We start from the raw sequence: 20,368 nt of genomic DNA, 5'->3' as shown, positions 1-20,368 counted from the left end.
TTGTCATTTTTTAATCAAATCAATTCAATTCAAGTGTTTTGGATTCTACTAACTTCAAATTTACCCCTGTATAAAAATCATATCAATTCGATTTATCTCTAATATTGCGGCATGGATGTAGCTTTGATAGGATAGCATTTATCCACAAAGAACCATCCTTGGATAATTTTCATCAAACATTATAATTGCTTTTTGGAACTTCAACGCTTTCAATTTTGTCGTTTTATGTTTCAACTACAAACATCACATGATTTGTTGCCAAGTGTTACCACAAAATCTCTTCTTACATCATCATACACACTACAAAAAAAAAACACTTTTGAATCGAGAATTTGCACTTAAACAAAATCTGTTAATCATGTAGTATTAGCAAACATTACTACACCAACATAGTAGAAAATTGAAATCTGATCAAACTATGAGAAGAAAAGATAGTATAAGATCAGTAAGAATAGGTCTGTGATGAATGACACTATAACGCATCATCATCATCATCAAGGTGTAAATCAGACCTAATTTTGTTTCTGTTTTTCCCGCCAAAATCAGCAGTAAAACATTAGCTTCCTAATATTATCACTAAGTTTAGGCAAGGGCATTGCCTGCGGCGGGGCTGACCGCGACACGGTGGGGCTCGTCGAGCTCGTAGTTCCTGAATCCAAGCGCTCGAGGTACAGCCGGCCCCTGTATGCTGCAAGGTGCGCATAGTAGGCCGGCGGAACCAACGAGATAGGCTTAGTGCACCTCACAAAGGTATAGCATAGGTTATAAACCAATTTTTGTGCTTCGTCGGACGAGAAGCCGCTCTCGTCCCACAGCACGTGGTAGTGTATCGGTCGGCTCGTCCCCTTCACGCCCCAGTGGCTGCAGAGGTAGAAGTCGAACTCCCAGGGGTGCGTGATCACTGTGTCCACGACCGTCCCTGGATGCACGTTCTCGTCGTTGGATTGAGACGGATCGGCTCCCTCACAAGGGAAGAGACGCGTGTGGTGCCGCTTTTGTACCACAAAAAACGTGATCGGTGGGTCGTAGGCCGGGAACTTCGAGCAGGCACGCCGTATCGCCTCTAGCTCGTCGTGGAGCACCTTGTTGAACTGCGTCTCGCTCACCCCATCTCGGAAGAACACGATTCGCCTCGGGAGTTGGGAGAGCTCTTCGTAGAACTCATCCAATATCTCCTTAACCATTGAGGCCAAATCTTGGATGATCTCTTGCCGGTGCGTTTGTGATCTCATCCGCGACGCGTACTTATTCGCGGCCGGCCAGTTCACGCTTCCCACAACTGCAGCAACGGAGGGGCTGCTGTCGTCCAACGGGTGGGGGTGAGTCACATCGGCTCCCATGAAGATGACCGGCTCATCGTGCTTGAAGAGCCTCGGCATTTGGCAAGGCAACGAGTTGTACAACGCGACCGTGCAACCCCCGACTTTGGCGTTGATCTTGAGGGCTATGTTGGCAAGGAACTGCGAGCTCGGCCTTCCAAGATTCGAGTAGAGGCAGCACTGACTCAATACACCGATGCTCGTCTCAGCGATCCGTTTCAAGTCAGCGTATCCCTTGTGTTTCCTCTCCATCACACATATAAGGAGCTGCAGATTGTTGAAGGCAGCCTTGTGAATCTTCCTCAGCTTTGATTCCAACACTTTGGCATTTGCAAGAACATGCATTGGCTCAAAGAGAGGGCTAATCACAGTGCTCTTGTTTAGGAAAATTCCCAACTGTTCACACCTTTGGCATAGCTGGTTTATGAATCTTGGGATGCCGGATTTCTGATCAGTCGAGCCGCCAAAGCTTATGATCGCCCACCTCTTCACGCACGTGCCCTCGAAGACGTGGCTATCTAGGAGGTTCCATTGACGGTCGTGGCGCGATGGGGTCAGATTCCTCACATGGCCATTGTGTCCGAGCTTGAGCTTCGGAGGGTAAAGGATTCTCCCTTTCAACTGTGTCATCTCTCTAGCCACATGCAGCTTGAACTCGTTCGCCATGCTCCCACTGTCGATAAACGGACAAACTCATGAAAAACACACAATCTTTCACCAAAGAAGGCAAAAAAAATCGAAGATCAACACTACCTTGTTGGTCCGGCTGGCCCATGCATGACTCCATCGATGATAGCCTTGCGTTGTAACGGCCGTTGGCAGCCCATTTTGAGGAGCTTCGCGGTCTGATCATCCGAGAGCTTCCCGAAAAACTTCTGCCCTTCACAGATCACACAAAGCTCCATAGGTAGATAGCAAGGCTTCCTCCTACTAATCTGCAAACATGGCAGATTTCTATACTGCACATCATAATCATAGTGATCTTTGAAATAATGTAAAAGCCTCAAACTTGAACCATCTCTATCAGGGAACCATAGATTCTCAGTAACTTCCTCGGTTAAGCTATGGACTCGATATCTCTGCACCGTCTCTCTATGGCAGACAAAGATCCGGATATTCTTAAGGGCCCTCTCGACCTCCTTCCTCTCTTCACCTGTCAAGCACCTTGCCTTTGTTTGGCAGACATCGTGCATGAAGTCGAACCGTTTCTGCAAGTAAGGGATCACTCCGATGCTCTCGTGGAAAGCTGTCACAGAGAAATCCACATTGAGGGCAAGACCTTGCTGTGTTGGCCTCAGGCTCTGAAAAAACCCTCTATATGCAATGGCTCCTCCTCCGATCTCCTTTGCCCCTCCCATCAAACGAGAGTAGAACGACCTCCCTGAGGCAATGCACTTATCCGTCGGCCCCTCCCTCAGCACCACATCAAGAGCATGGATGTACTCCTGAGGGAGAGGTGTGGCATCAGCTCCTTTGCTATCCAAATAGCTGCTCAGAACTTTCCCATCCAACTTCGACACAAGCTTGATATTGACTCGAAAGATCTTATGCTCCTGCTTCTTCTGTGACAAGTCCACCACTTCTTCCACAGAAGTTTTACCTATAGATACCGGTAGGCTGATGAAGAACTCAAGCCTATCTTCTTGGAACTCAACAGGGCTGTATAGAGTCCTCCGGCCATCATATACAGGGAGAGCACCAGATAAGAGGCCTGGATGCTCCTCAACCAGCTTCTTCTTGATTCTACGCGCAATGTCCTTTGAGGGACTCGGAGATATCTCAACATCGTAATGGAAAACACGGTGGGACGGGCTGAATTTGACTAGGAAATGGTTAGCAAGAAGAGTGACAACTCTCCCTTCCACCCCACCAGAGTCTGGCCTTCTTGCTATTGCATATGACATAGCCTTAGAATCTGATTTCTTTCTCCCATTTTCCTTCCTGTTATAAGTCATGCTAACTGGATTTTTTATTTCTCTTTTACCTAAACAACAAAAGGTCTCCCGCAACTTAAGCAATAACTATATAATCAATCATCAATTTATTTACAAAAACTCTAGCAAAAACTATAGCATCAATCATCTACTACGCCAATATATCCATTCACATAGTACCAATTTTTTTTTTGTCATAATGATCGTTTAGTCACAAAAACACTAGTAGTACAATAGTAGTGATAAGACATTTGGAATTCAAGAATATAAACAACATTTGAAAAATGAGGTCTTTAAGGTTGAACTAACCACCAAGATTCCTTTTTTAATTTGTTTGTTGAGCAGTGAGCACAGAATGCTTTAACATGTTGCAACCAAACATGCAATACGAAATACTGGGGAAATTGCACCATACATACAAAATATTTTATTAGTGTTTCAAATTGATACAAAAAGTTTCAAGTTAACATATATCATACAAAATGTTTTGTTACTGTTACAAATTAATACATTTTCATTATTTAATTAACACCGTTAACTATTCTGTTTATATCTTGTTAGGAGTAGAATCTTGAATGCTCAAGATGGAAACAACGATGCTGATCATGGAGCGAGCAGTTCAGTTTCTGTTGACGCACCACATAGAAACTTTGGCGAAACTATCAGTACTGGAAATCACAACTTTGAGGATGCCAATATAGGCCGTGCTAAACCCACGACTGATGATGGAGAAGAACTTTCTAAGGAACTACAGTGTACTGCAGATTCTAGTAAAGTTTCTTTACAAGGGGCGGGTGTGAGCAGAAATGATGGGGGCTCAAGTTCAGCGCCGTCTCATACAAAATGTTATTTTACTTAATGAAACAGAATAGTTAACGGTGTTAATTAAATAAGGAAAATGTATTAATTTGTAACAATAACAAAATATTTTGTATGATATATGTTACCTTGAAACTTTTTATATCAATTTGAAACACTAATGAAACATTTTGTACGTATGGTGCAATTTCCCCCGAAATACTAGTACACAGACATAACAAAGACAAAGATTGAAAAAAACCCATATTCAAGAAAACCAAAACAAGAAAAGGGTTTTAACTGAAACCTGTGTGATTTTTTTACCTGCAGAGAAATGGTAATCCGAGGAAGTTGCAAGAGCAGGGCTACATAGACCTCTCCGAAGATTGGATTTGTGTCCAAAGGTGTGATTTTGAGGGAAAGCTGTGAGCTGCAGAGGTATGGTTGGAGGCAGAGGGAGCAAAGCAGGGAAATTTTGGTATTGATTTTGGTAGCCAAATCCAAAGCCATAGCCGAAGCTGTATGAATTCTGCAACAGGTGGTGGTGGTGGTGGCGGTGGTGGTGATAGGTGTAAGCTCTCTCTCCCCTCTCTCTAAAACTCATAGTTTTGGGAGTGCATTTTGTGCTGGTATTGGATTCATCTTCTTCTTCCATGACTTGTTTGAGAGGGAGAGAGCTAAAGGAGTCAGCAGAAGGGCCTATATTCATGAAACAGAAGCAGCAATTAATGGTTAAGTTAATTCCTTTTCCCTCTAGAGAGAGAGAGAGAGATAAAGAGAGAGCAGACAGACTGAGAGTTTATTTTGCTCTCTACTTTTGCTGCTCTGTGGTTTTAAGATACTGGGAAATGCTAATGGTCAGGAGGTAAAAGGTGGGCCATTTTTTCACCTTTGTCAAAAACAGAAAAATGTGATTTTTTTTAATAAAAAACAACAACGAGGTTTCTTGTTTCTTATCAAGATTAGATTTTTGATGATGCCCTTTTAAAAAAGAATAGATTTTGATGATACCTCCCAAAAAAGATTATATTTTGATGAGAGCATTATTCATTCTATGGGTGAAACTGTGTAGGTTTTGCATCAAAACATAGGAGTCTTTAGTGTGTGTACTTATATTGTCTATGTTTCTTTTTGACCTTGAAATAAATATTAGTAGTATAATCTTTGGCCTTTTGTCTTTTAAGTCAAGAATTGAGCTTTTTGGTGTATGCTTTTGTGCTTTCTCAACTGACTAATGACTTATAATAATCTTGATTTTGATTGAACTTGCATCTGATCATTCCATATTAACTACTACCAAGCTAAACTATTAGATTATTTAGTAAAAAGGAAAGTAAGAAATGTGATGTTTTGTTTAATCATCATTATATTCAATGAACATCGTAATAACCGTCGTGGTTGTCATTGTCGTTGTTTTGCCGAATTCACGATTATTTTTAAGCAATTTTAAAGGATGAGATGAGGGTTTTGAGGGCGTTGATGTTTAGGACAAGAAAGATTAGTTGAATTTGAGATTTTTGGGCAAGCATTAAGAAGAATAGATTCTTGCTACATATAAATCTAATTCAAATTATTCAATGCGTATTTAACTTTATTCTCATTCAGGAATCATATAAATTGGGAATTTGCTACTCATTAAAAATAGTAGTACTTAGTTACATCTCTAAAAATTAAATTTGTTGCTTATTTTTATTTTCATCTGTCTCTAAAAATTTAGCACTTTTATAAATTGTGATTTAGATTACTTTGATTATACTCCACTTAGGTAGACTATATGGCACGTGTCGATTAATTATATTTTTAGGTAAGAGATAGAATTAGTAGTAAAGTTTTATTACTACTTCACATTGAGGAGTATCATTTACTATTTCACGATATTTTTCACCTTTGGTCAAATGGAAAACATGGAAGCCGACCCTTTTGGACTTGTTTGGATCTTCTTGTTTGATTTTGTTTCGTATATATATCGACGCCTGCAAAATATATTTAGAATACAAATTATTGTAGGTCATGATTGAAATGCCTAACTTAATCTTGGTGTATAATCAAATAATTAAATATGAAGGTTATGTTTAGAGAACCCATAGATTAATTTTAGATTGTTTTAATTCAAAATCGGGATAAAGTTATTTTAAGATCATTTTAGATTAAATAATCTTATGAATTAGATAAATTCCTTATTTTAATCAAAATTAATGGTGGGAGGGTCTGGGTTGTGCTATCAAAATGACCAACTAGGCTTCGGGCCATAATTTCACTAGTCCAAAAAGTTACCAAAATACTTTCATTTACAGTTTGGGGCTAAAAAATTTCACTTCCTCTATTCAATTCAAAGAATCTAACAATCATCTATTTGTATCAACAAAAAATATACTCCTACTTCTGTTTCATACTCTCTATCTTTTATGATTATCCACTCTAAATATACAAATAAACATTTATCAACTACTTTATGAAAAATACTCGTACTTTGTGAACAAAGAGAATATATATATTCAATGAATAATCCATCATAAAATGGAAGCAATTTATGGTGCCGAACCACCTTTCACACATCATCAATAATCATGATGACAAAACAAAGTAAAAGGTCTAGAGTTAGGATCATTGAAATAAGCCAATTCTCTTTTTTCCCTTTAAATCTTTTTGGGGGTTTAGAAAGTTAATGTTATCGGTCTATTTGAATATTAATTTTAGTATTTTTTCTTTACATTTATATCTGATAAATAGATTATAGTTTACTCCTCAAATATATGTCCTACTTTCTCTTTCAGCCCCTTTTTTGCCTCAGCTTTTATCATGTTCATTCTTGTGCTCTGAAATATGGACGTCATTTTAATTTCTTTAATGATTAAAATATTTACCTATATTAGTATAGTTGGTACAGATTATAGTATTAAAATACTACAACTAGTAGAGATGGACCACAATGCGCCTGCTTAAAAAATGTTTTTTGTTGAGGAGCATTTTTAGAATAATAAAAAATACTATAAAATCAAATAAACAAAACGCGAAAATCCAAATGCATGTATATGCGTTACTTTTTTTTGTGTGTCGATACATTTGACGTGATAATATTTTAATTAGAAATTCTTTTGCCATACAAGTTAATGGAGTATTCATTAAGAAGTGTTAAATTTTAGTTACGGAATTATAAATAATTGCCATTGATATATAACTATCTCGAGTGCTTTAATTTTCCAAGCAAACAAAATATTGAACTATCGTAATTATTCATAAACATGGCATAATCGCCAATAAGGAGACAACAAAAAGTATAGTATAATGAAAACATTTGATGATAAAAATATGGCCTAACTGTGTTGATAATTGTATTAGATGATTGGGCCTATTTGAATTTGATCTGATTGGCTACTCACGGGCTTTCCACTTTCTGGGCCATAATGGGCCTATTGTTGCGTGATATATAATCAATTATTCATTATTATCTCGGGTATATTTCAAATTATTTTATTATTTAATTAAAAACTACTTCCTCCTTTCTACCAGAGTGGAGTATGTTCCATCATAATAATCATTTTTTTCAAATAAAAGTAAGTCAATACATTTAGTCTCTCTTACTTTTTCTCCATATCTTTTTCATTTATTACTTTGTTCTTCATTTACTTAACTCGCTTCACACAATATATCTTAAATCGTGTTCCGAAAAGAAACGTCTCCACTGCTGCGGAACATAGGGAGTGGTAATTATTAATCTAAATTGTAGAAGATCCATATACTCCCTCGGTCTACACAAAATAGTCTCATTTATGGACGACACGAGTTTAAATGATAAATTGATAAAGTAAGAATGAAGAGGAGAAAAAGTGGATAAAATGAGAAAGATATTAGAAAAAGTAGATTAATTATGAGAAAAAAGAATGGAAAAGTAAAAGAGATAAACTTTCTATTTTTAGAAATGAGATTATTTTTCGTGGACGGAGAGGGGAGTAAAGTTTAAATACAAAACTAAAAAAAATATATAAATATATCGATCTTCGTAAAAATTTCAATCGTTAGTTGATACTCCATTTTTGTTTTTCTCATAAGTCGAATGTAATCGCAATTCAAGTGTTATTTTAATTTTTTTTTACCAACAAAGTATTGACGATCTTCTTATTACTAAGTAAAAATAAGTAACCTTATTAAAATTGCATTATTTCTAAAAATAAGTAAAAACTAAAAAGAAAAAAAGAAGAATCTGCGAGTAAAATGAAGTCAAAATCCCTAGTAAAATTTGGTGTATTACTAAGTGAATCAATTCAACTTCACCGGAGCCCCCCCTATCAATGAATTCCAAATCCATGTAACAACCCTCAATGATGGCTTATCTCTCGCCAAAATTTTCCTTCACGCCCAGCCCTATCTGCACATTAAGCTACAAAACTTCAATTTTGCTTCACAACTCAGCATTCGGAATTCGGAAACCCCATTCGCATAAGTTTCTGGTTTCCAATAGCGTTAATGTCGGCGGAGGAGTTAGAGATATGGAGAGGCCGGCGCTTAATCGGGCTAGGGCGAGCCCCAAGTTGAGCGAGGAGGAGAAGCTTGCCATCTCTCAATTGCCGCCGAAGATGACGAATCGGTGCAAGGCGTTGATGAAACTAATCATTTGCTTCTCAGCTGAAAACGGGAGCGTTCCTCGAATGTTGGCGGCTTGGGTGAGGAGCACGAAGCCGCAGAGAGCTGATTGGCTTGCTGTTCTTAAAGAATTGGAGCGCTTGAATCATTTCCTCTATTTTGAGGTTTGGTATTTTCTTTTTCCGTGATTGTTTCTATGCATTGAAGCCTTCCTGAATTGTTTAAGATTGATATTTTCTGTTGTGAGGATTTTGACGTGTGAAGCTTGATGTTGTTTTTTTTGTCTTGGTTGGAAATGTGAATTGGATTGTATTAAAAAAAGGTTAGAGTTGTCGAAAATTTCCAGTTTGTTTGAATGATAGCTCAAGTTTTTCTTTGAGGTGAAGTAGTAACAAGTTTTAATCCAGCTCTGTTTCTTATTTCTTAGATTTCTGAATATGCCCTTACAGAAGAATCGTTTGAAGCTAACATTCGTGATTATACCAAGATCATTCACGGTTATGCAAAGCAAGACAAGTTGGGAGAAGCTGAACGCGCTTTGGAGGCCATGAAGAGCCATGGTCTTATGTGTGATCAGGTAACTCTAACTGCTCTAGTGCACATGTACAGCAAGGCCGGTAATCTCAAGATGGCCGAAGACACATTTGAAGAGATGAAGTTGCTTGGCGTGCTACTGGACAAGAGATCGTATGGCTCCATTGTGATGGCTTACATCAGAGCTGGGAAACTAACCTCAGCAGAGAGCTCACTGCAAGAGATGGACGCCCGACAAATCTATGCACCTCGAGAAGTGTACAAGGCGCTGCTGAGAGCCTACTCGATGCTAGGCGACAGCCAAGGCTCTCAGAGGGTCTTCGATGCGATCCAAGTTGCTGGCATCATCCCCGACGCCAAGGTATGTGGGCTTCTCATAAACGCGTACGTTGCGTCAGGGAAAACCCGTGAAGCTCGTATTGCATTTGAGAATATGAGGAAATCTGATCTGGAGCCTAATGACAAATGCACGGCCTTGGTCCTGGCCGCTTACGAGATGGAGAACAGACTGAAAGAGGCATTGGATCTGCTTATAGAGTTGGAAAGAGACAATGTGATGCTAGGAAAGGAGTCTTCAAGTTTACTGGTGCAATGGTTCCGTAGGCTAGGGGTCGTAGAAGAGGTCGAACACGTGCTGAAGGATTTCGCTTCTCGATGATGCATGAGGCAGTTTGTAGCTCACCATCCCAACCCCTTACTAGTCATGGATATTCTGCACCGTTTTCCTCTGGCATTTGTTTATTTTTCTATTCGGGTTACAATATCGTTCATACGGCCTTGAGGAGCTCAGAAGTGCAGGTATTGACAGCTCTTCCTTTCAGCCGCCTTATTTTCGTTCGAGAGTGGTTGCATTGAGTAATGCAAGATTGTGGATTCATGTTGCAGATGTGTTAGTTTCGACCTTGCTGCTGCAAAAAGAAGCAGGAACAAACAACTCATCAACAGCCTTTGTATATATAGGTTGCTTTGCCGTTTAGTTTCTTGGCAGGATCAGTTAGTTATTTGTTAAATAAATTTTACAAAAAGAAATTATCATGAGTTTAGAATATGAGATTTATATGTTACTCCACATGTCTTCTCAACTTTCCAACGCCTGTTGCTTACAACAAGTTTTTTTTTTTGCTTACAAGAAGTTATAAATATCTACCTAATATTTTTTGATATTTTGTGCAAGTCAAATGTGATATCATACAGTATTAATTTGGGAGCTGAAAGCCCGCTAAAATAGTAATCACAGGGTTTTATCTGCATTTTTCGGATAGATTTTTGAATCGATCATTACAGCACAGGGTTTTATCTGCATTTTTCGAGTCAATTAATATAAGACTATGTAACTAAAATCAGTTAGATCATAAATAGTAATCACAAAATAATCTTGGTTACAGTTGTAGCTCATATGATATGCAGTATCCTATTACTCCCTCCGTCCCGCTTTAGGAGTCCCGGTTGAGTCACATATGTTTTAAGAAAGTGTTTGAGTGTGTAATAAATAAATATTATAGTGGATGTTGGGACCTATTTTTAACACTTTTTACTTACTTTGTAGGCATTTTTATTAGTTTATTCCAACCGGGACTTTTGAAATTGATCAATCGGAACTCCTAAAGCGGGACGGAGGGAGTAATATTTATCCCATCTTTTATATCTATACATTACAGACGTCTCATTAATTTTTCTTGAACGTAACAAATTGTGTGGTCGTCTGTGACGACGACAATGTTTCCTTGTTCGATTTGGAGACGATACTAATTATATCAATAATTTTATTTATCATTATGCTTCAAATTGAATAATAAGCGCGGCTCGCTCCATAATTCTCTCAAAATAAAATAACATAATTACTTTTTTGCCCTTATATTTTCCACGATCGACGGAGTGCGGCTACACGTGGACTTTGACTCGTGAGCCGTGTCCAATTTCCATTTGTTGTTTGCATCGACCCGACCCGACCCGACCCGACTCCAACGCATACCGAAAATATCTACAAAAACATGAATCTCAATACTCCATTTCTTCCCATCTAATTCTCCGAGCTCCACTATTTCTACAGATTTCCGCCACCATATATATACACAGAAATTTGTACAGAGTTACGTAGCGCGATACCGTCAATTATGGATTCTCTGTCATCTGTATCGCCATCTATCGTGCCGCCGCTCCGCTGCAACCACCACTACCACCGCCGGTGGCCGGCTGTATCGTTCTCATGCAGAAAATCAATTGGCGGATTTGGATCGCCTTATGATTTTCGCGGAAGACATCACAACAGGCGAATTTACTCTAAATTGGGTGGGGAAGCTGATCAGGAAGGGGGATATCAACGCCGAGATGAGGATCTGGAGAGAGCGCTGCGGATGGACGGTACGATTCCTGGAACTTCCGATGAGTTTGTCAAGCAGGTCTCCTCGCGCGCTTATGTTATGCGTCGCCATCTCCAGCAAAGTTTCGATAGCAGTAGCTACGATGGTCAGCTTGCTAATGTTGCTGAATTTTTTGCTTTACCTAATTGATTGTTAGCAATCGTTGGAGATGATTAATTTGAGTTAGCAATTGTTATAGACAATTAATTTGAGTATATACTCCTCTTCAGCTAGCTTATTCGAAAAACTAGCTAATTAGCAGCACTTTAGCTCAATTACAGGTTGAATGCGTGTTTGATATTGTAGCCGTTTGAGATACAGTGAATACATAAACTATGAAAATCTATGCCCCTTGGTTATAGATGATTAGGAAGGTTAACGGTATAACTAAGATCCTCGTTATCTTTGGATAAATGCAACTTAGTTCTGCTAGATATCGAACATCTTCATCTGGTGATAAATTCTGTCTACAATGCAAACTTTGTTCCTGAATGTCGTATATATGTGCAGTATTGGAGGCAAATCCTTGGCAAGAGTCCTCGAAATCTGTCTATGTGCTGACTCACCAAGAAAACCAACTATGCACAATGAAAACTCGAAGAAACCGCAGGTGATTCAGGTTTTAATTTCCATGTCTTGTACTTCTATGTGTTTGCTCTGCATCAGTACTTCCTTCAGTGTTCGTCAGGGCTTATTTTTTATGCAGTGAAGTTGAGAAAGAGCTTGGACTTCTGTTTTGTAAAGGAGGGAAGAAGCAAAACAAGTCAAAGCAGCCAGGAACCAGCACCAAATTTCAGATGCTTGTTGAGGATGTTCGAGAGGGTGTTCTGGTAAAGTCACTTTACTTATTGTTCCTATGTCCTGTTTCGTTCGAAGCTTATTTCATTAGGACATTAGAAACAATACGGCCCTTGGAAGTCTGAAGAGTTGGCTATAATATAGGAATAGGTGAGAGACCGTGAGAGTTGAAGTGCCTCAAACTTGACCATATTTATGCTTAAGCATCATAGTGTTCTTAATTTCTAATAGAGTGCACTGTATTTTTTGTGGATGGGATTGTGTTATTCCCTAATTTATGCGGAGAATCTGCAGCTGGATAGTTCTGTTTCTAAAGGAAAGCACCAGATGATCTAAGCGGAAAGTTAACTTAAGGTCTGGACTGTCTACGAAAGGCCCAAATGGGGGAGTCCAAAACCCAAATTTAGGAAGAAAATCAACAAAAAGTTGCAACCAAACACCCACTAAAGAAATCAGGGTCTTGGTTCCCCCAAATCAAAACTAGAGAATAATATCCCCATTATCTAGTTTTCAAATCAGTCGATTTTCTGAATATGGTACTTGGCTTCTAAAAACTCTATGCTTAACCATAGGTATTCGAAGATCAAAATGAAGCTGCAAGGTACTGTGATCTGCTTCAGGGAGGAGGGCAAGCTTGTGAAGGTGTTGCAGAGATAGAAGCTTCATCAGTAAGCATCTATGTCGAACCGAACTCTACACTCTGTGCATTTTCAATATTAACCATGATTTGGTTGCAGGTGTTTGATCTTTGCCAAAAGAACAGGGCTCTTGCTGTCTTGTTCCATCGGGGTAGAACGCCGCCTCTGCCAGAGAGCCTTAAGCTTGACCTTGGGGCGCGTAAACACTCCCTCGAAGATGAAGAGGACTTGGCTTGAAGGTTTTGGAATGGTAGCTGGGTCACACATGCATAGTTGCATACACACACATACAGCTCTATAATTTCTTCTGAAGCTAATATTGACAGGACAGATTCAACAATATACTGATTATTTATACTGTATATAATGGAGATTTTTTACGTCCAAACTGGAGTGGAACTTGATTCTATCTGGTAGTTTTCTGTTTTATGAGATTGGGAAAAGCAGCCGAGCTGGGCCATGTTGAATCATTTCAATTATACCACCCTCAACATATAGTGCTTCATGGTTTTTTTTTTTAAAGTCGTGGGATAGACCAACATATAGTGCTTCATGTTTTTTTTTAAAGCTGTGGGATAGACCAGATTGAGAAAAATATCAAAGTTATGATATAATTGACATTTTTTTAAAGTTATAGAATAGATTAGAATTTGACCAAACTTATAGTTTTTTTTGTCCTTCAATTTATATGCATAATTTGTTGAATAATAGAATTGAAATGCGGAAATGTAAATACTAAAATACTAAAATTAAAGAACATCGAAGAACTTTGAAGACTATACATTTTGATAGATGATTTTGGTTGGTTTCTTCAATAATATGACACCCTTATATAGGGTATTACAGAGCTCGTGCTCCAAGTATTCTTGGGCACCAAGCTAATGTATTTCTTAACCTCTAAGCTAACACGTTTCTTGTCCTCCAAGGTCCAAGCTAACACGTTTCTTGATCTCCAAGCTAATATCTTTTACTTTTTCTAACATATCTTACATGAACTTCCAATGTTATTTGCATTGCCTTTATTGATCTCCAAGCTAATATCTTTTACTTTTTCTAACATAATTTACATGAACTTCCAATGTTATTTGCATTGCCTTTATTTCCCAAAATGTACGCTCATAGCACAATAAAATAATGAAATACAACCAAGGATGATATTGTAGCCCCCATTTATCTAAATACACTTAAATCCCGAAAAAATTAGAGGATATTCGGTAATGGATTCTTTCATCACCGAATCCTTTTATCTCGTCAAACACAAAAGTCAGAATCAGATTCTACAGCTCTAATCACAGGTCGAAATATTTCTATCATTTCTAATGTTTCCAATAATACCATCAAATAATGAAATACTTCGATCGCTATCGTCTTTAATTAAAGACCCCAAACAAAATATCCAACTATTTGTGGTAAAATTTCCGACTTTATTTGTTTTACACCGTCAATGTTAGCTATTTTAATTTTTAAATCATAATTGGCCAAAAAAACCAATTCACATATGCATAATACTCAAAGTCAAACGACAGTTTGTGGCAAAAAATTATACCTAAAAAATGGAGTAGACCATTGGAACGGGATTTCTTTCTGTTAAAAGTCAATTCGCAGTTAAAAAAATGTGAAGAAAATTTGCAGGTTAAATAAAAACAAATCTGAGAATGAGAAGAAACCAAACAAAACGGTTACTTATTTCAGTAAAACGAACTGCCCCCAAATTTAACGATCTCTGACCTCCCGATCCATGAGCGGAAGCGAGGGCAGCTCAGGGAACCATGCCGCCGGAGAGGCGCCGCCTCCGCCTTCCGATAGAGAGAAGAAAAAGGAGAAGGCGCGGGTGAGCCGGACGTCGCTGATTCTGTGGCACGCGCACCAGAACGACACCGCGGCGGTGCGGAAGCTGCTCGAGGAGGACCCGTCCCTGGTGGCCGCTAGAGACTACGACGACCGCACGCCGCTGCACGTGGCTGCGATCCACGGCTGGATCGACGTTGCCAAGTGTTTGATTGACTACAAAGCAGATGTCAACGCACTAGATCGCTGGAAAAACACGGTAAAAATTTCTCTTGCTGCGTGTTTATGCAGTTGTGAAGCGTGTTTGGGTTGTGGTTATCTCTGGTTATGAGGTATTGTTGTCGATTGAATAATTGAATCGATAGTTTGATTTCGTGAGCTCTGCTGCTTGAATCAGTTCCGTTTTCTGTGAGATTTGGTCAATTGTGCCTTTTAGGATGTGAATTGGTGCTATCTGGATTGATAATGATGATGTGCTATGTTGCTACTTCATTTCAACTAATTAGGATCAAGAAAAACTAACTTTTACTTCTTAAATTTCAAGTAATCAATGAGACAGAGTGAATCTTTGTTTGTGTTTCTATCAAATTGTAAGTTCACTGAATTGTGCTATTCTGTTATTTACTCCAAAGTTTGAACTTCGTTGAGAATTGAGATCATCATCAGCACTGAGAACGAAATATGATGTATTTTTTGCTTGTATGTTTACAGATTCAAGGTTCTTTTGCGTTTTTTGTTGTATGACACAACTTCAGAGCACTGTGAATTGATATATAACCATCTGCACCTTCTTTAGCTAATTCTACTATCAGATTTTTTGCCTAACTATCTTAGCTTTTGCTAGTTTTACTTCAAAGTGACAATCATTGCAGTTTAGATCATTATTAGTGATTATTGTTTGATTATCACATGATTCAACTGTAGGGTTCATGCTGAGACAGGTTTCTATCCGTGAAATGCTTATATGTGCCAAACACAAACATTTCTTCTTTGTCATTTCTATTTCTTGTTAACATGAAATGGACATTAGTAGATGCTTGTTCATCTTAATTTTTTACCCTGAAACAGCCTTTAGCTGATGCCGAAGGAGCAAAAAGATCAGTCATGGTTGAATTATTAAAATCCCATGGTGGAGAATCTTATGTAAGTCTCATGCTTCTGAATTGCATTCCTACTACTGGAATGCTTTATCTACTTGGATCTCAAAATCCCTTCCCATTTCTCATATTTCCTTTCTTATGCTTTAACCTTTTCTAGTATCCTATGTGAGAGTCTTCAATAAGTATCATTCTACATTGCAGGGCCAGAATGGAAGTCACTTTGAACCAAGACCTGTACCACCTCCTCTGCCCAACAAGTGTGATTGGGAGATAGACCCTGAAGAACTTGATTTCTCTAACTCAACTCTTGTGGGGAAGGTCAGAAATATTTATGTCACTTCTTAATCAACTTGGATATAGACTTATGACCCCTGAATTTGTTAGAAATTTTGATACCATATGATTCACAACCCTAGAGTCTGATAAATTACATCTTATGAAACAAAATCAAAATTGGGAATGGGATAGTACATGTAGGGTCCCTTTCTGTTTCCACTATTTATAATATTTACTCTTGCCATCGATCTGAAAATAAAACCAACCTAGATTTGATTCCAATAAAAAAAATTTCGTCTTGTAATACCATGTGCATGTTGGTCTGCCCTTGTGGAATTTTTTGAAAGTTGTGTGTGGACCTTGTTACTGCTGCCTTCTAATTCTCCTTTGCAATATATACTTCGTATACTACATTATGTGAAGTCAAACAAGTGAGAAACCAAGAATATGGTTTACCTTGGATTGATTTCCATGTTGTTTAGGGGTGTGGTATGCTTATCCTAATATTTTCCTCACAACTTCCTATGATTCCTTTTTCCCTCTAATAACATCTAACCGTCTTATGAATTAAGCTACATGCAACTCATCTCTCCTTTTATGTTCTCAAAACTCGTTCTTGCTAACGATAATTGATACTGACAGGGCTCTTTTGGTGAGATACTAAAAGCTAGTTGGCGGGGCACACCAGTAGCTGTGAAGCGAATTCTTCCAAGCCTTTCAGATGACAGATTAGTGATGTATGGTTTTTCAAATCACTATTTTCAAGTTCCATTTTCACATTATATTAGTGTGCATTGTTTCCCCTATCATGCCTGAATGGGACCTGCACCAAATCTGTCATAAGGTATTCTAAACTGTCTGTTTTGTCTGGCTCAATCCATATGCTAAACTCAGATTTTATCTTTTTTAGCTGCACTCCCCTTATCTAGTATCGTATTACCTATGTACTCCTGCTTCCTTCCTATTTATTTACTTGGTCTCTTGATCATAATACAGTCAGGACTTCAGACATGAGGTCAATTTGCTTGTGAAGCTTCGTCATCCAAATATTGTCCAGTTTCTAGGTGCTGTTACCGACAAGAAGCCTTTAATGTTAGTTACAGAGTACTTGAGAGGGGTGAGTGATACGTTTTCTGTGAATTTAAAGAACTGTATTTCACTTTAAAATGTCCCAACCTTAATCGTTATATCTTCCGTATAGGGTGATCTGCATCAACATCTAAAGGGAAAAGGGGCGCTGAGTCCAGCAACTGCAATTAATTTTGCCATGGACATTGCCAGGTAAAGTGATGTTATTGTTCTTTTTGTTCTAAACTTACAGTACATTAGTTATTGGCCACCCATCTCAATCCCTATCAATCTCGAAGCTTTGTCTCCTACTTTCATGCTACCTTTTATAAGTTGAGCAAAAATATTCATCCAAAAAATACCTTCGGTGCTGAGTAACCTGCTATTTTTAAATGTTTGGTTTTTCCTCTATCTGCCATAGTACACCTAGCAATATCATTATGAGATCATTAGATAGCAATTATTAAATCTCAAATATGAAATGGTGCAGTTTATGTTATTACAGTAGTATCTAATGTGTTTTATGCTTCTCTGAAAGTTTTAATCTTGTTTGGACAGAGGCATGGCTTATCTCCACAGTGAGCCAAATGTTATAGTACATAGAGATCTTAAACCGAGGTTAGTTGGTGGTTTTATGTCTCTCCTTTTTGGCTCGCTAAAGAAACTGTGTTGACTATCTGTACACATTTCTGCTCTCTGCCTCTGTATGATGATGAATGTGGTGTTTGTCCAGGAACGTTCTACTTGTGAATAGTAGTGCTGACCATCTAAAAGTGGGAGATTTCGGGTTAAGCAAGCTCATCAGGGTAAAACATTCTCATGATGTTTACAAAATGACTGGCGAGACTGGAAGCTGTGAGTAGTGTACATAATACTGATCTACTAAGTGCTGCTAGGAGTTGAATCGAGTTTTCATACTGTATATTCTTTTTTTGTATGACCTCAACAGACCGTTACATGGCGCCTGAAGTCTTCAAGCACAGGAAATATGACAAGAAAGTCGATGTTTTTTCTTTTGGGATGATATTATACGAGGTAAGCGCTCTACTTTCATAATGGCATATGATATGAGAACCCGGTATCGGTTAAAACATAGGTTAAAGAGAGTGTTAACCTATAGGTTAAAGAGAGTGTTAACCTATTGCAGATGCTTGAGGGAGACCCTCCAATGTCAAATTATGAGCCATACGAAGCAGCCAGATATGTAGCAGAAGGACATAGGCCAATATTTAGGTCAACAAAAATTATTCCTGAACTAAAAGAGTAAGTACTTAAATGAATGTTGGTTTTGTGAATGCCATTTTCCTCATTATCTGCATAAACTTGAATCTTCATTACTCACAGATTTACATATATAAGGACTGCAGCAGTCGATATATACTTTGATTGCAATGGAAGTCATTGTAATATCTGTTAATCGTACAGGTTAACTGCACAGTGCTGGTCTGCTGACATGAACCTGAGACCACCTTTCTTGGAGATTTTGAAGACACTTGAAAAGTTAAAGGAAGTAGTACCCCCTGATAATCACTGGCACCTATTTGCGTCATGAAGGACTGGATCTCAATGGACGTTGCTGGTGAGGTAATGCTTTACAGGGAATTCGGCAGAACTAGCTACGTTGTGATACCTCCATTATTATGAAGTTATGTTCTTATTGGTGTTCATGTGTTGTGAGTGCTCTGTTTATTTCTTTCGTCATTTATTCCCTTTCTTGACCATGACGCATTGCAGCACAAGCTGAGAAAATCGACATACGCTAATGAAAAATTATGTTTGCTTCTGTCAGATTTGTTTTTTTTTTTGTTTTCTAGTAGAAGATCATGAATGACAGTGTGTGTTTATCAAAGCTAGCTAAGCAGTAAGCACTCTCTAAAAAAATATAGCATGTCTTGTCTGAGAAACTATTGGAATACAAAGGCAGACATGGTGAGTTTAAATAAGCTTCTTCTTTTGAAAGAATGACTTCAAATGCCTAAGCTGCAGCCCTGTGACAGATAAGGAAACGAGAAGTGACAGAAAACTGAGCCACGCCATTTTTGAGTTGGTCGATATATTTAGCTGCTGCATTTCTTTTTCCCTGTTACACCAACTAGTATTCAACATCTGAATCTGAACTGTTGTTGGAGAATATAATTTTGTTAGACAATAGTATTACCTTTCACGTAGATAATATATCTCGTCGTGAATGGCCTGGACCGTATCATACATCCTCTGCAACTCCAGTTCCATTGCCTGCTTGAAAATGAAGACATGAATGGAATACACACACTAACATGATCAAAACCTAGATGCCACACATTAAGATGGATGAAAGCAAACACTTACCGTAACAGAACCTTTCTTGGCAATGTTGCTCCAGTCCTTGGCAGCAACACCAGACTTCCATTCGAAGTCTACGGTCATAAAACTTGAGGGTTTGGTGTCAGCTGCGAAGAAGCAAGCCATGTAATCACCGGCATCCGCTGCCTGAAACGCGAAATGTCCCCAAGCCACATTTTCTGCGTAGTGGTAGTTGTTCCCATATGATGAAGTAACCTATCAGTTATACATACGTAATATTCCACAGATTAATTTACCATCATTTTCTCTTCAAAAGTATACCTTTTTTATAAAAAGAAACCACTCCACATAACTATATGGAATCAAATATACACTATGGCCCAGACTGCTCCACTCTAGTCCTAAGGGCATCACATATAACCGAATTACATGTCTTTAAAGTAACACTTCCAATCCTGAAAATATGCATCAATCACACCACAGTTTTTATTGACACAAACAAACGTCGTGAAAATTACTACTCCTACACAATTTATTCATACAATCCATTATCATACCCAAACACATTAAGATCATGAACAACCTTAATTAGCAAATTGATAAAGCCACAATACAATCTAAATCCCCCAAAAAAAACATACATATATCTGTAGAGAGAGAGAGAGAGAGAGATACCCGAATAGTAATTTTATGGGAATCAGGCAAAGGCAATCCCTCATTGTAGTTTACGACTTGATATTTTCCAACAGTCATTGAATTCAGTTTTATATCCTCTGCTATGCATTTGGTGTGCCCAGTTTCCAGATCGAAACGAATCGATTCCACCGACCTCAATATCAACAAAATTGCACTCAAAACCACTATTATATCTCCTCTTTCTTTGAAATTCAT

At 38.3% G+C, this 20,368-nt stretch overlaps 5 protein-coding genes across 8 annotated transcripts; 3 read left to right on the top strand and 2 right to left on the bottom strand.

The window, feature by feature from the left end:
- Nucleotides 1–317: 317 nt before the first annotated feature.
- Nucleotides 318–4,865, bottom strand: LOC121769370 (protein argonaute 7-like). Of its 2 annotated transcripts, none has more exons than XM_042166158.1 (3): nucleotides 4,376–4,865; nucleotides 2,073–3,303; nucleotides 318–1,992 (listed from the first exon to the last, which is right to left on the bottom strand). In XM_042166158.1, exons 1-3 carry the CDS (start codon nucleotides 4,758–4,760, stop codon nucleotides 543–545), a joined length of 3,066 nt encoding a protein of 1,021 aa, XP_042022092.1. In that variant the 5' UTR covers nucleotides 4,761–4,865; the 3' UTR covers nucleotides 318–542. The 2 variants fall into 2 exon arrangements, with proteins under 2 accessions (XP_042022092.1, XP_042022093.1); XM_042166159.1 differs by having other exon boundaries at nucleotides 2,073–3,260; nucleotides 4,376–4,494.
- Nucleotides 4,866–8,297: 3,432 nt separating this feature from the next.
- On the top strand, nucleotides 8,298–10,235 carry LOC121769371 (pentatricopeptide repeat-containing protein At1g01970-like). 2 transcript variants are annotated; one of them, XR_006043540.1, is made up of 3 exons: nucleotides 8,298–8,796; nucleotides 9,060–9,964; nucleotides 10,052–10,235. XR_006043540.1 is itself a non-coding variant. In XM_042166160.1 (2 exons), exons 1-2 carry the CDS (start codon nucleotides 8,371–8,373, stop codon nucleotides 9,822–9,824), a joined length of 1,191 nt encoding a protein of 396 aa, XP_042022094.1. In that variant the 5' UTR covers nucleotides 8,298–8,370; the 3' UTR covers nucleotides 9,825–10,235. The 2 variants fall into 2 exon arrangements, 1 of the variants encoding a protein (XP_042022094.1); XM_042166160.1 differs by having other exon boundaries at nucleotides 9,060–10,235.
- A 940-nt stretch (nucleotides 10,236–11,175) lies between these two features.
- LOC121769372 lies at nucleotides 11,176–13,378 on the top strand. 2 transcript variants are annotated; one of them, XM_042166162.1, is made up of 5 exons: nucleotides 11,176–11,527; nucleotides 12,037–12,136; nucleotides 12,233–12,356; nucleotides 12,897–12,992; nucleotides 13,062–13,378. In XM_042166162.1, the coding sequence occupies exons 1-5, from the start codon at nucleotides 11,281–11,283 to the stop codon at nucleotides 13,197–13,199; spliced, it is 705 nt and encodes a 234-aa protein (XP_042022096.1). In that variant the 5' UTR covers nucleotides 11,176–11,280; the 3' UTR covers nucleotides 13,200–13,378. The 2 variants fall into 2 exon arrangements, with proteins under 2 accessions (XP_042022096.1, XP_042022095.1); XM_042166161.1 differs by having other exon boundaries at nucleotides 11,177–11,632.
- A 1,225-nt stretch (nucleotides 13,379–14,603) lies between these two features.
- LOC121769543 (integrin-linked protein kinase 1-like) lies at nucleotides 14,604–18,982 on the top strand. The gene is made up of 11 exons (XM_042166382.1): nucleotides 14,604–15,009; nucleotides 15,819–15,893; nucleotides 16,052–16,168; nucleotides 16,769–16,863; nucleotides 17,123–17,243; nucleotides 17,328–17,407; nucleotides 17,753–17,812; nucleotides 17,928–18,049; nucleotides 18,144–18,229; nucleotides 18,342–18,457; nucleotides 18,620–18,982. The coding sequence occupies exons 1-11, from the start codon at nucleotides 14,701–14,703 to the stop codon at nucleotides 18,744–18,746; spliced, it is 1,308 nt and encodes a 435-aa protein (XP_042022316.1). The 5' UTR covers nucleotides 14,604–14,700; the 3' UTR covers nucleotides 18,747–18,982.
- A 112-nt stretch (nucleotides 18,983–19,094) lies between these two features.
- Nucleotides 19,095–20,368, bottom strand: LOC121769544 (transmembrane emp24 domain-containing protein p24delta9-like). The gene is made up of 4 exons (XM_042166384.1): nucleotides 20,153–20,368; nucleotides 19,523–19,732; nucleotides 19,353–19,429; nucleotides 19,095–19,274 (listed from the first exon to the last, which is right to left on the bottom strand). Exons 1-4 carry the CDS (start codon nucleotides 20,366–20,368, stop codon nucleotides 19,130–19,132), a joined length of 648 nt encoding a protein of 215 aa, XP_042022318.1. The 3' UTR covers nucleotides 19,095–19,129.

This window comes from Salvia splendens, chromosome 15, assembly GCF_004379255.2.
Source record: "Salvia splendens isolate huo1 chromosome 15, SspV2, whole genome shotgun sequence".
NCBI classification, from domain to species: domain Eukaryota; kingdom Viridiplantae; phylum Streptophyta; class Magnoliopsida; order Lamiales; family Lamiaceae; genus Salvia; species Salvia splendens.
This window is presented reverse-complemented; position numbering and strand designations above follow the sequence as displayed.

Excerpts from the sequence above, each read along its gene's own strand:
- LOC121769370 (XM_042166158.1), bottom strand. The coding sequence starts at position 4,760 with ATGAATATAGGCCCTTCTGCTGACTCCTTTAGCTCTCTCCCTCTCAAA. Across the intron at positions 3,304-4,375 it reads GGATTACCATTTCTCTGCAG|GTAAAAGAGAAATAAAAAAT; the intron begins GTAAAAAAATCA and ends TTTGTTGTTTAG. Across the intron at positions 1,993-2,072 it reads GGGCCAGCCGGACCAACAAG|TGGGAGCATGGCGAACGAGT; the intron begins GTAGTGTTGATC and ends GTTTATCGACAG.
- LOC121769371 (XM_042166160.1), top strand. The coding sequence starts at position 8,371 with ATGATGGCTTATCTCTCGCCAAAATTTTCCTTCACGCCCAGCCCTATC. Across the intron at positions 8,797-9,059 it reads ATCATTTCCTCTATTTTGAG|ATTTCTGAATATGCCCTTAC; the intron begins GTTTGGTATTTT and ends CTTATTTCTTAG.
- LOC121769372 (XM_042166161.1), top strand. The coding sequence starts at position 11,281 with ATGGATTCTCTGTCATCTGTATCGCCATCTATCGTGCCGCCGCTCCGC. Across the intron at positions 12,357-12,896 it reads ATGTTCGAGAGGGTGTTCTG|GTATTCGAAGATCAAAATGA; the intron begins GTAAAGTCACTT and ends GCTTAACCATAG. Across the intron at positions 12,993-13,061 it reads CAGAGATAGAAGCTTCATCA|GTGTTTGATCTTTGCCAAAA; the intron begins GTAAGCATCTAT and ends ATTTGGTTGCAG.
- LOC121769543 (XM_042166382.1), top strand. The coding sequence starts at position 14,701 with ATGAGCGGAAGCGAGGGCAGCTCAGGGAACCATGCCGCCGGAGAGGCG. Across the intron at positions 15,010-15,818 it reads TAGATCGCTGGAAAAACACG|CCTTTAGCTGATGCCGAAGG; the intron begins GTAAAAATTTCT and ends ACCCTGAAACAG. Across the intron at positions 16,864-17,122 it reads TCAGATGACAGATTAGTGAT|TCAGGACTTCAGACATGAGG; the intron begins GTATGGTTTTTC and ends ATCATAATACAG.
- LOC121769544 (XM_042166384.1), bottom strand. The coding sequence starts at position 20,368 with ATGAATTTCAAAGAAAGAGGAGATATAATAGTGGTTTTGAGTGCAATT. Across the intron at positions 19,430-19,522 it reads CCAAGAAAGGTTCTGTTACG|GCAATGGAACTGGAGTTGCA; the intron begins GTAAGTGTTTGC and ends ATTTTCAAGCAG. Across the intron at positions 19,275-19,352 it reads ATATATTATCTACGTGAAAG|GGAAAAAGAAATGCAGCAGC; the intron begins GTAATACTATTG and ends TTGGTGTAACAG.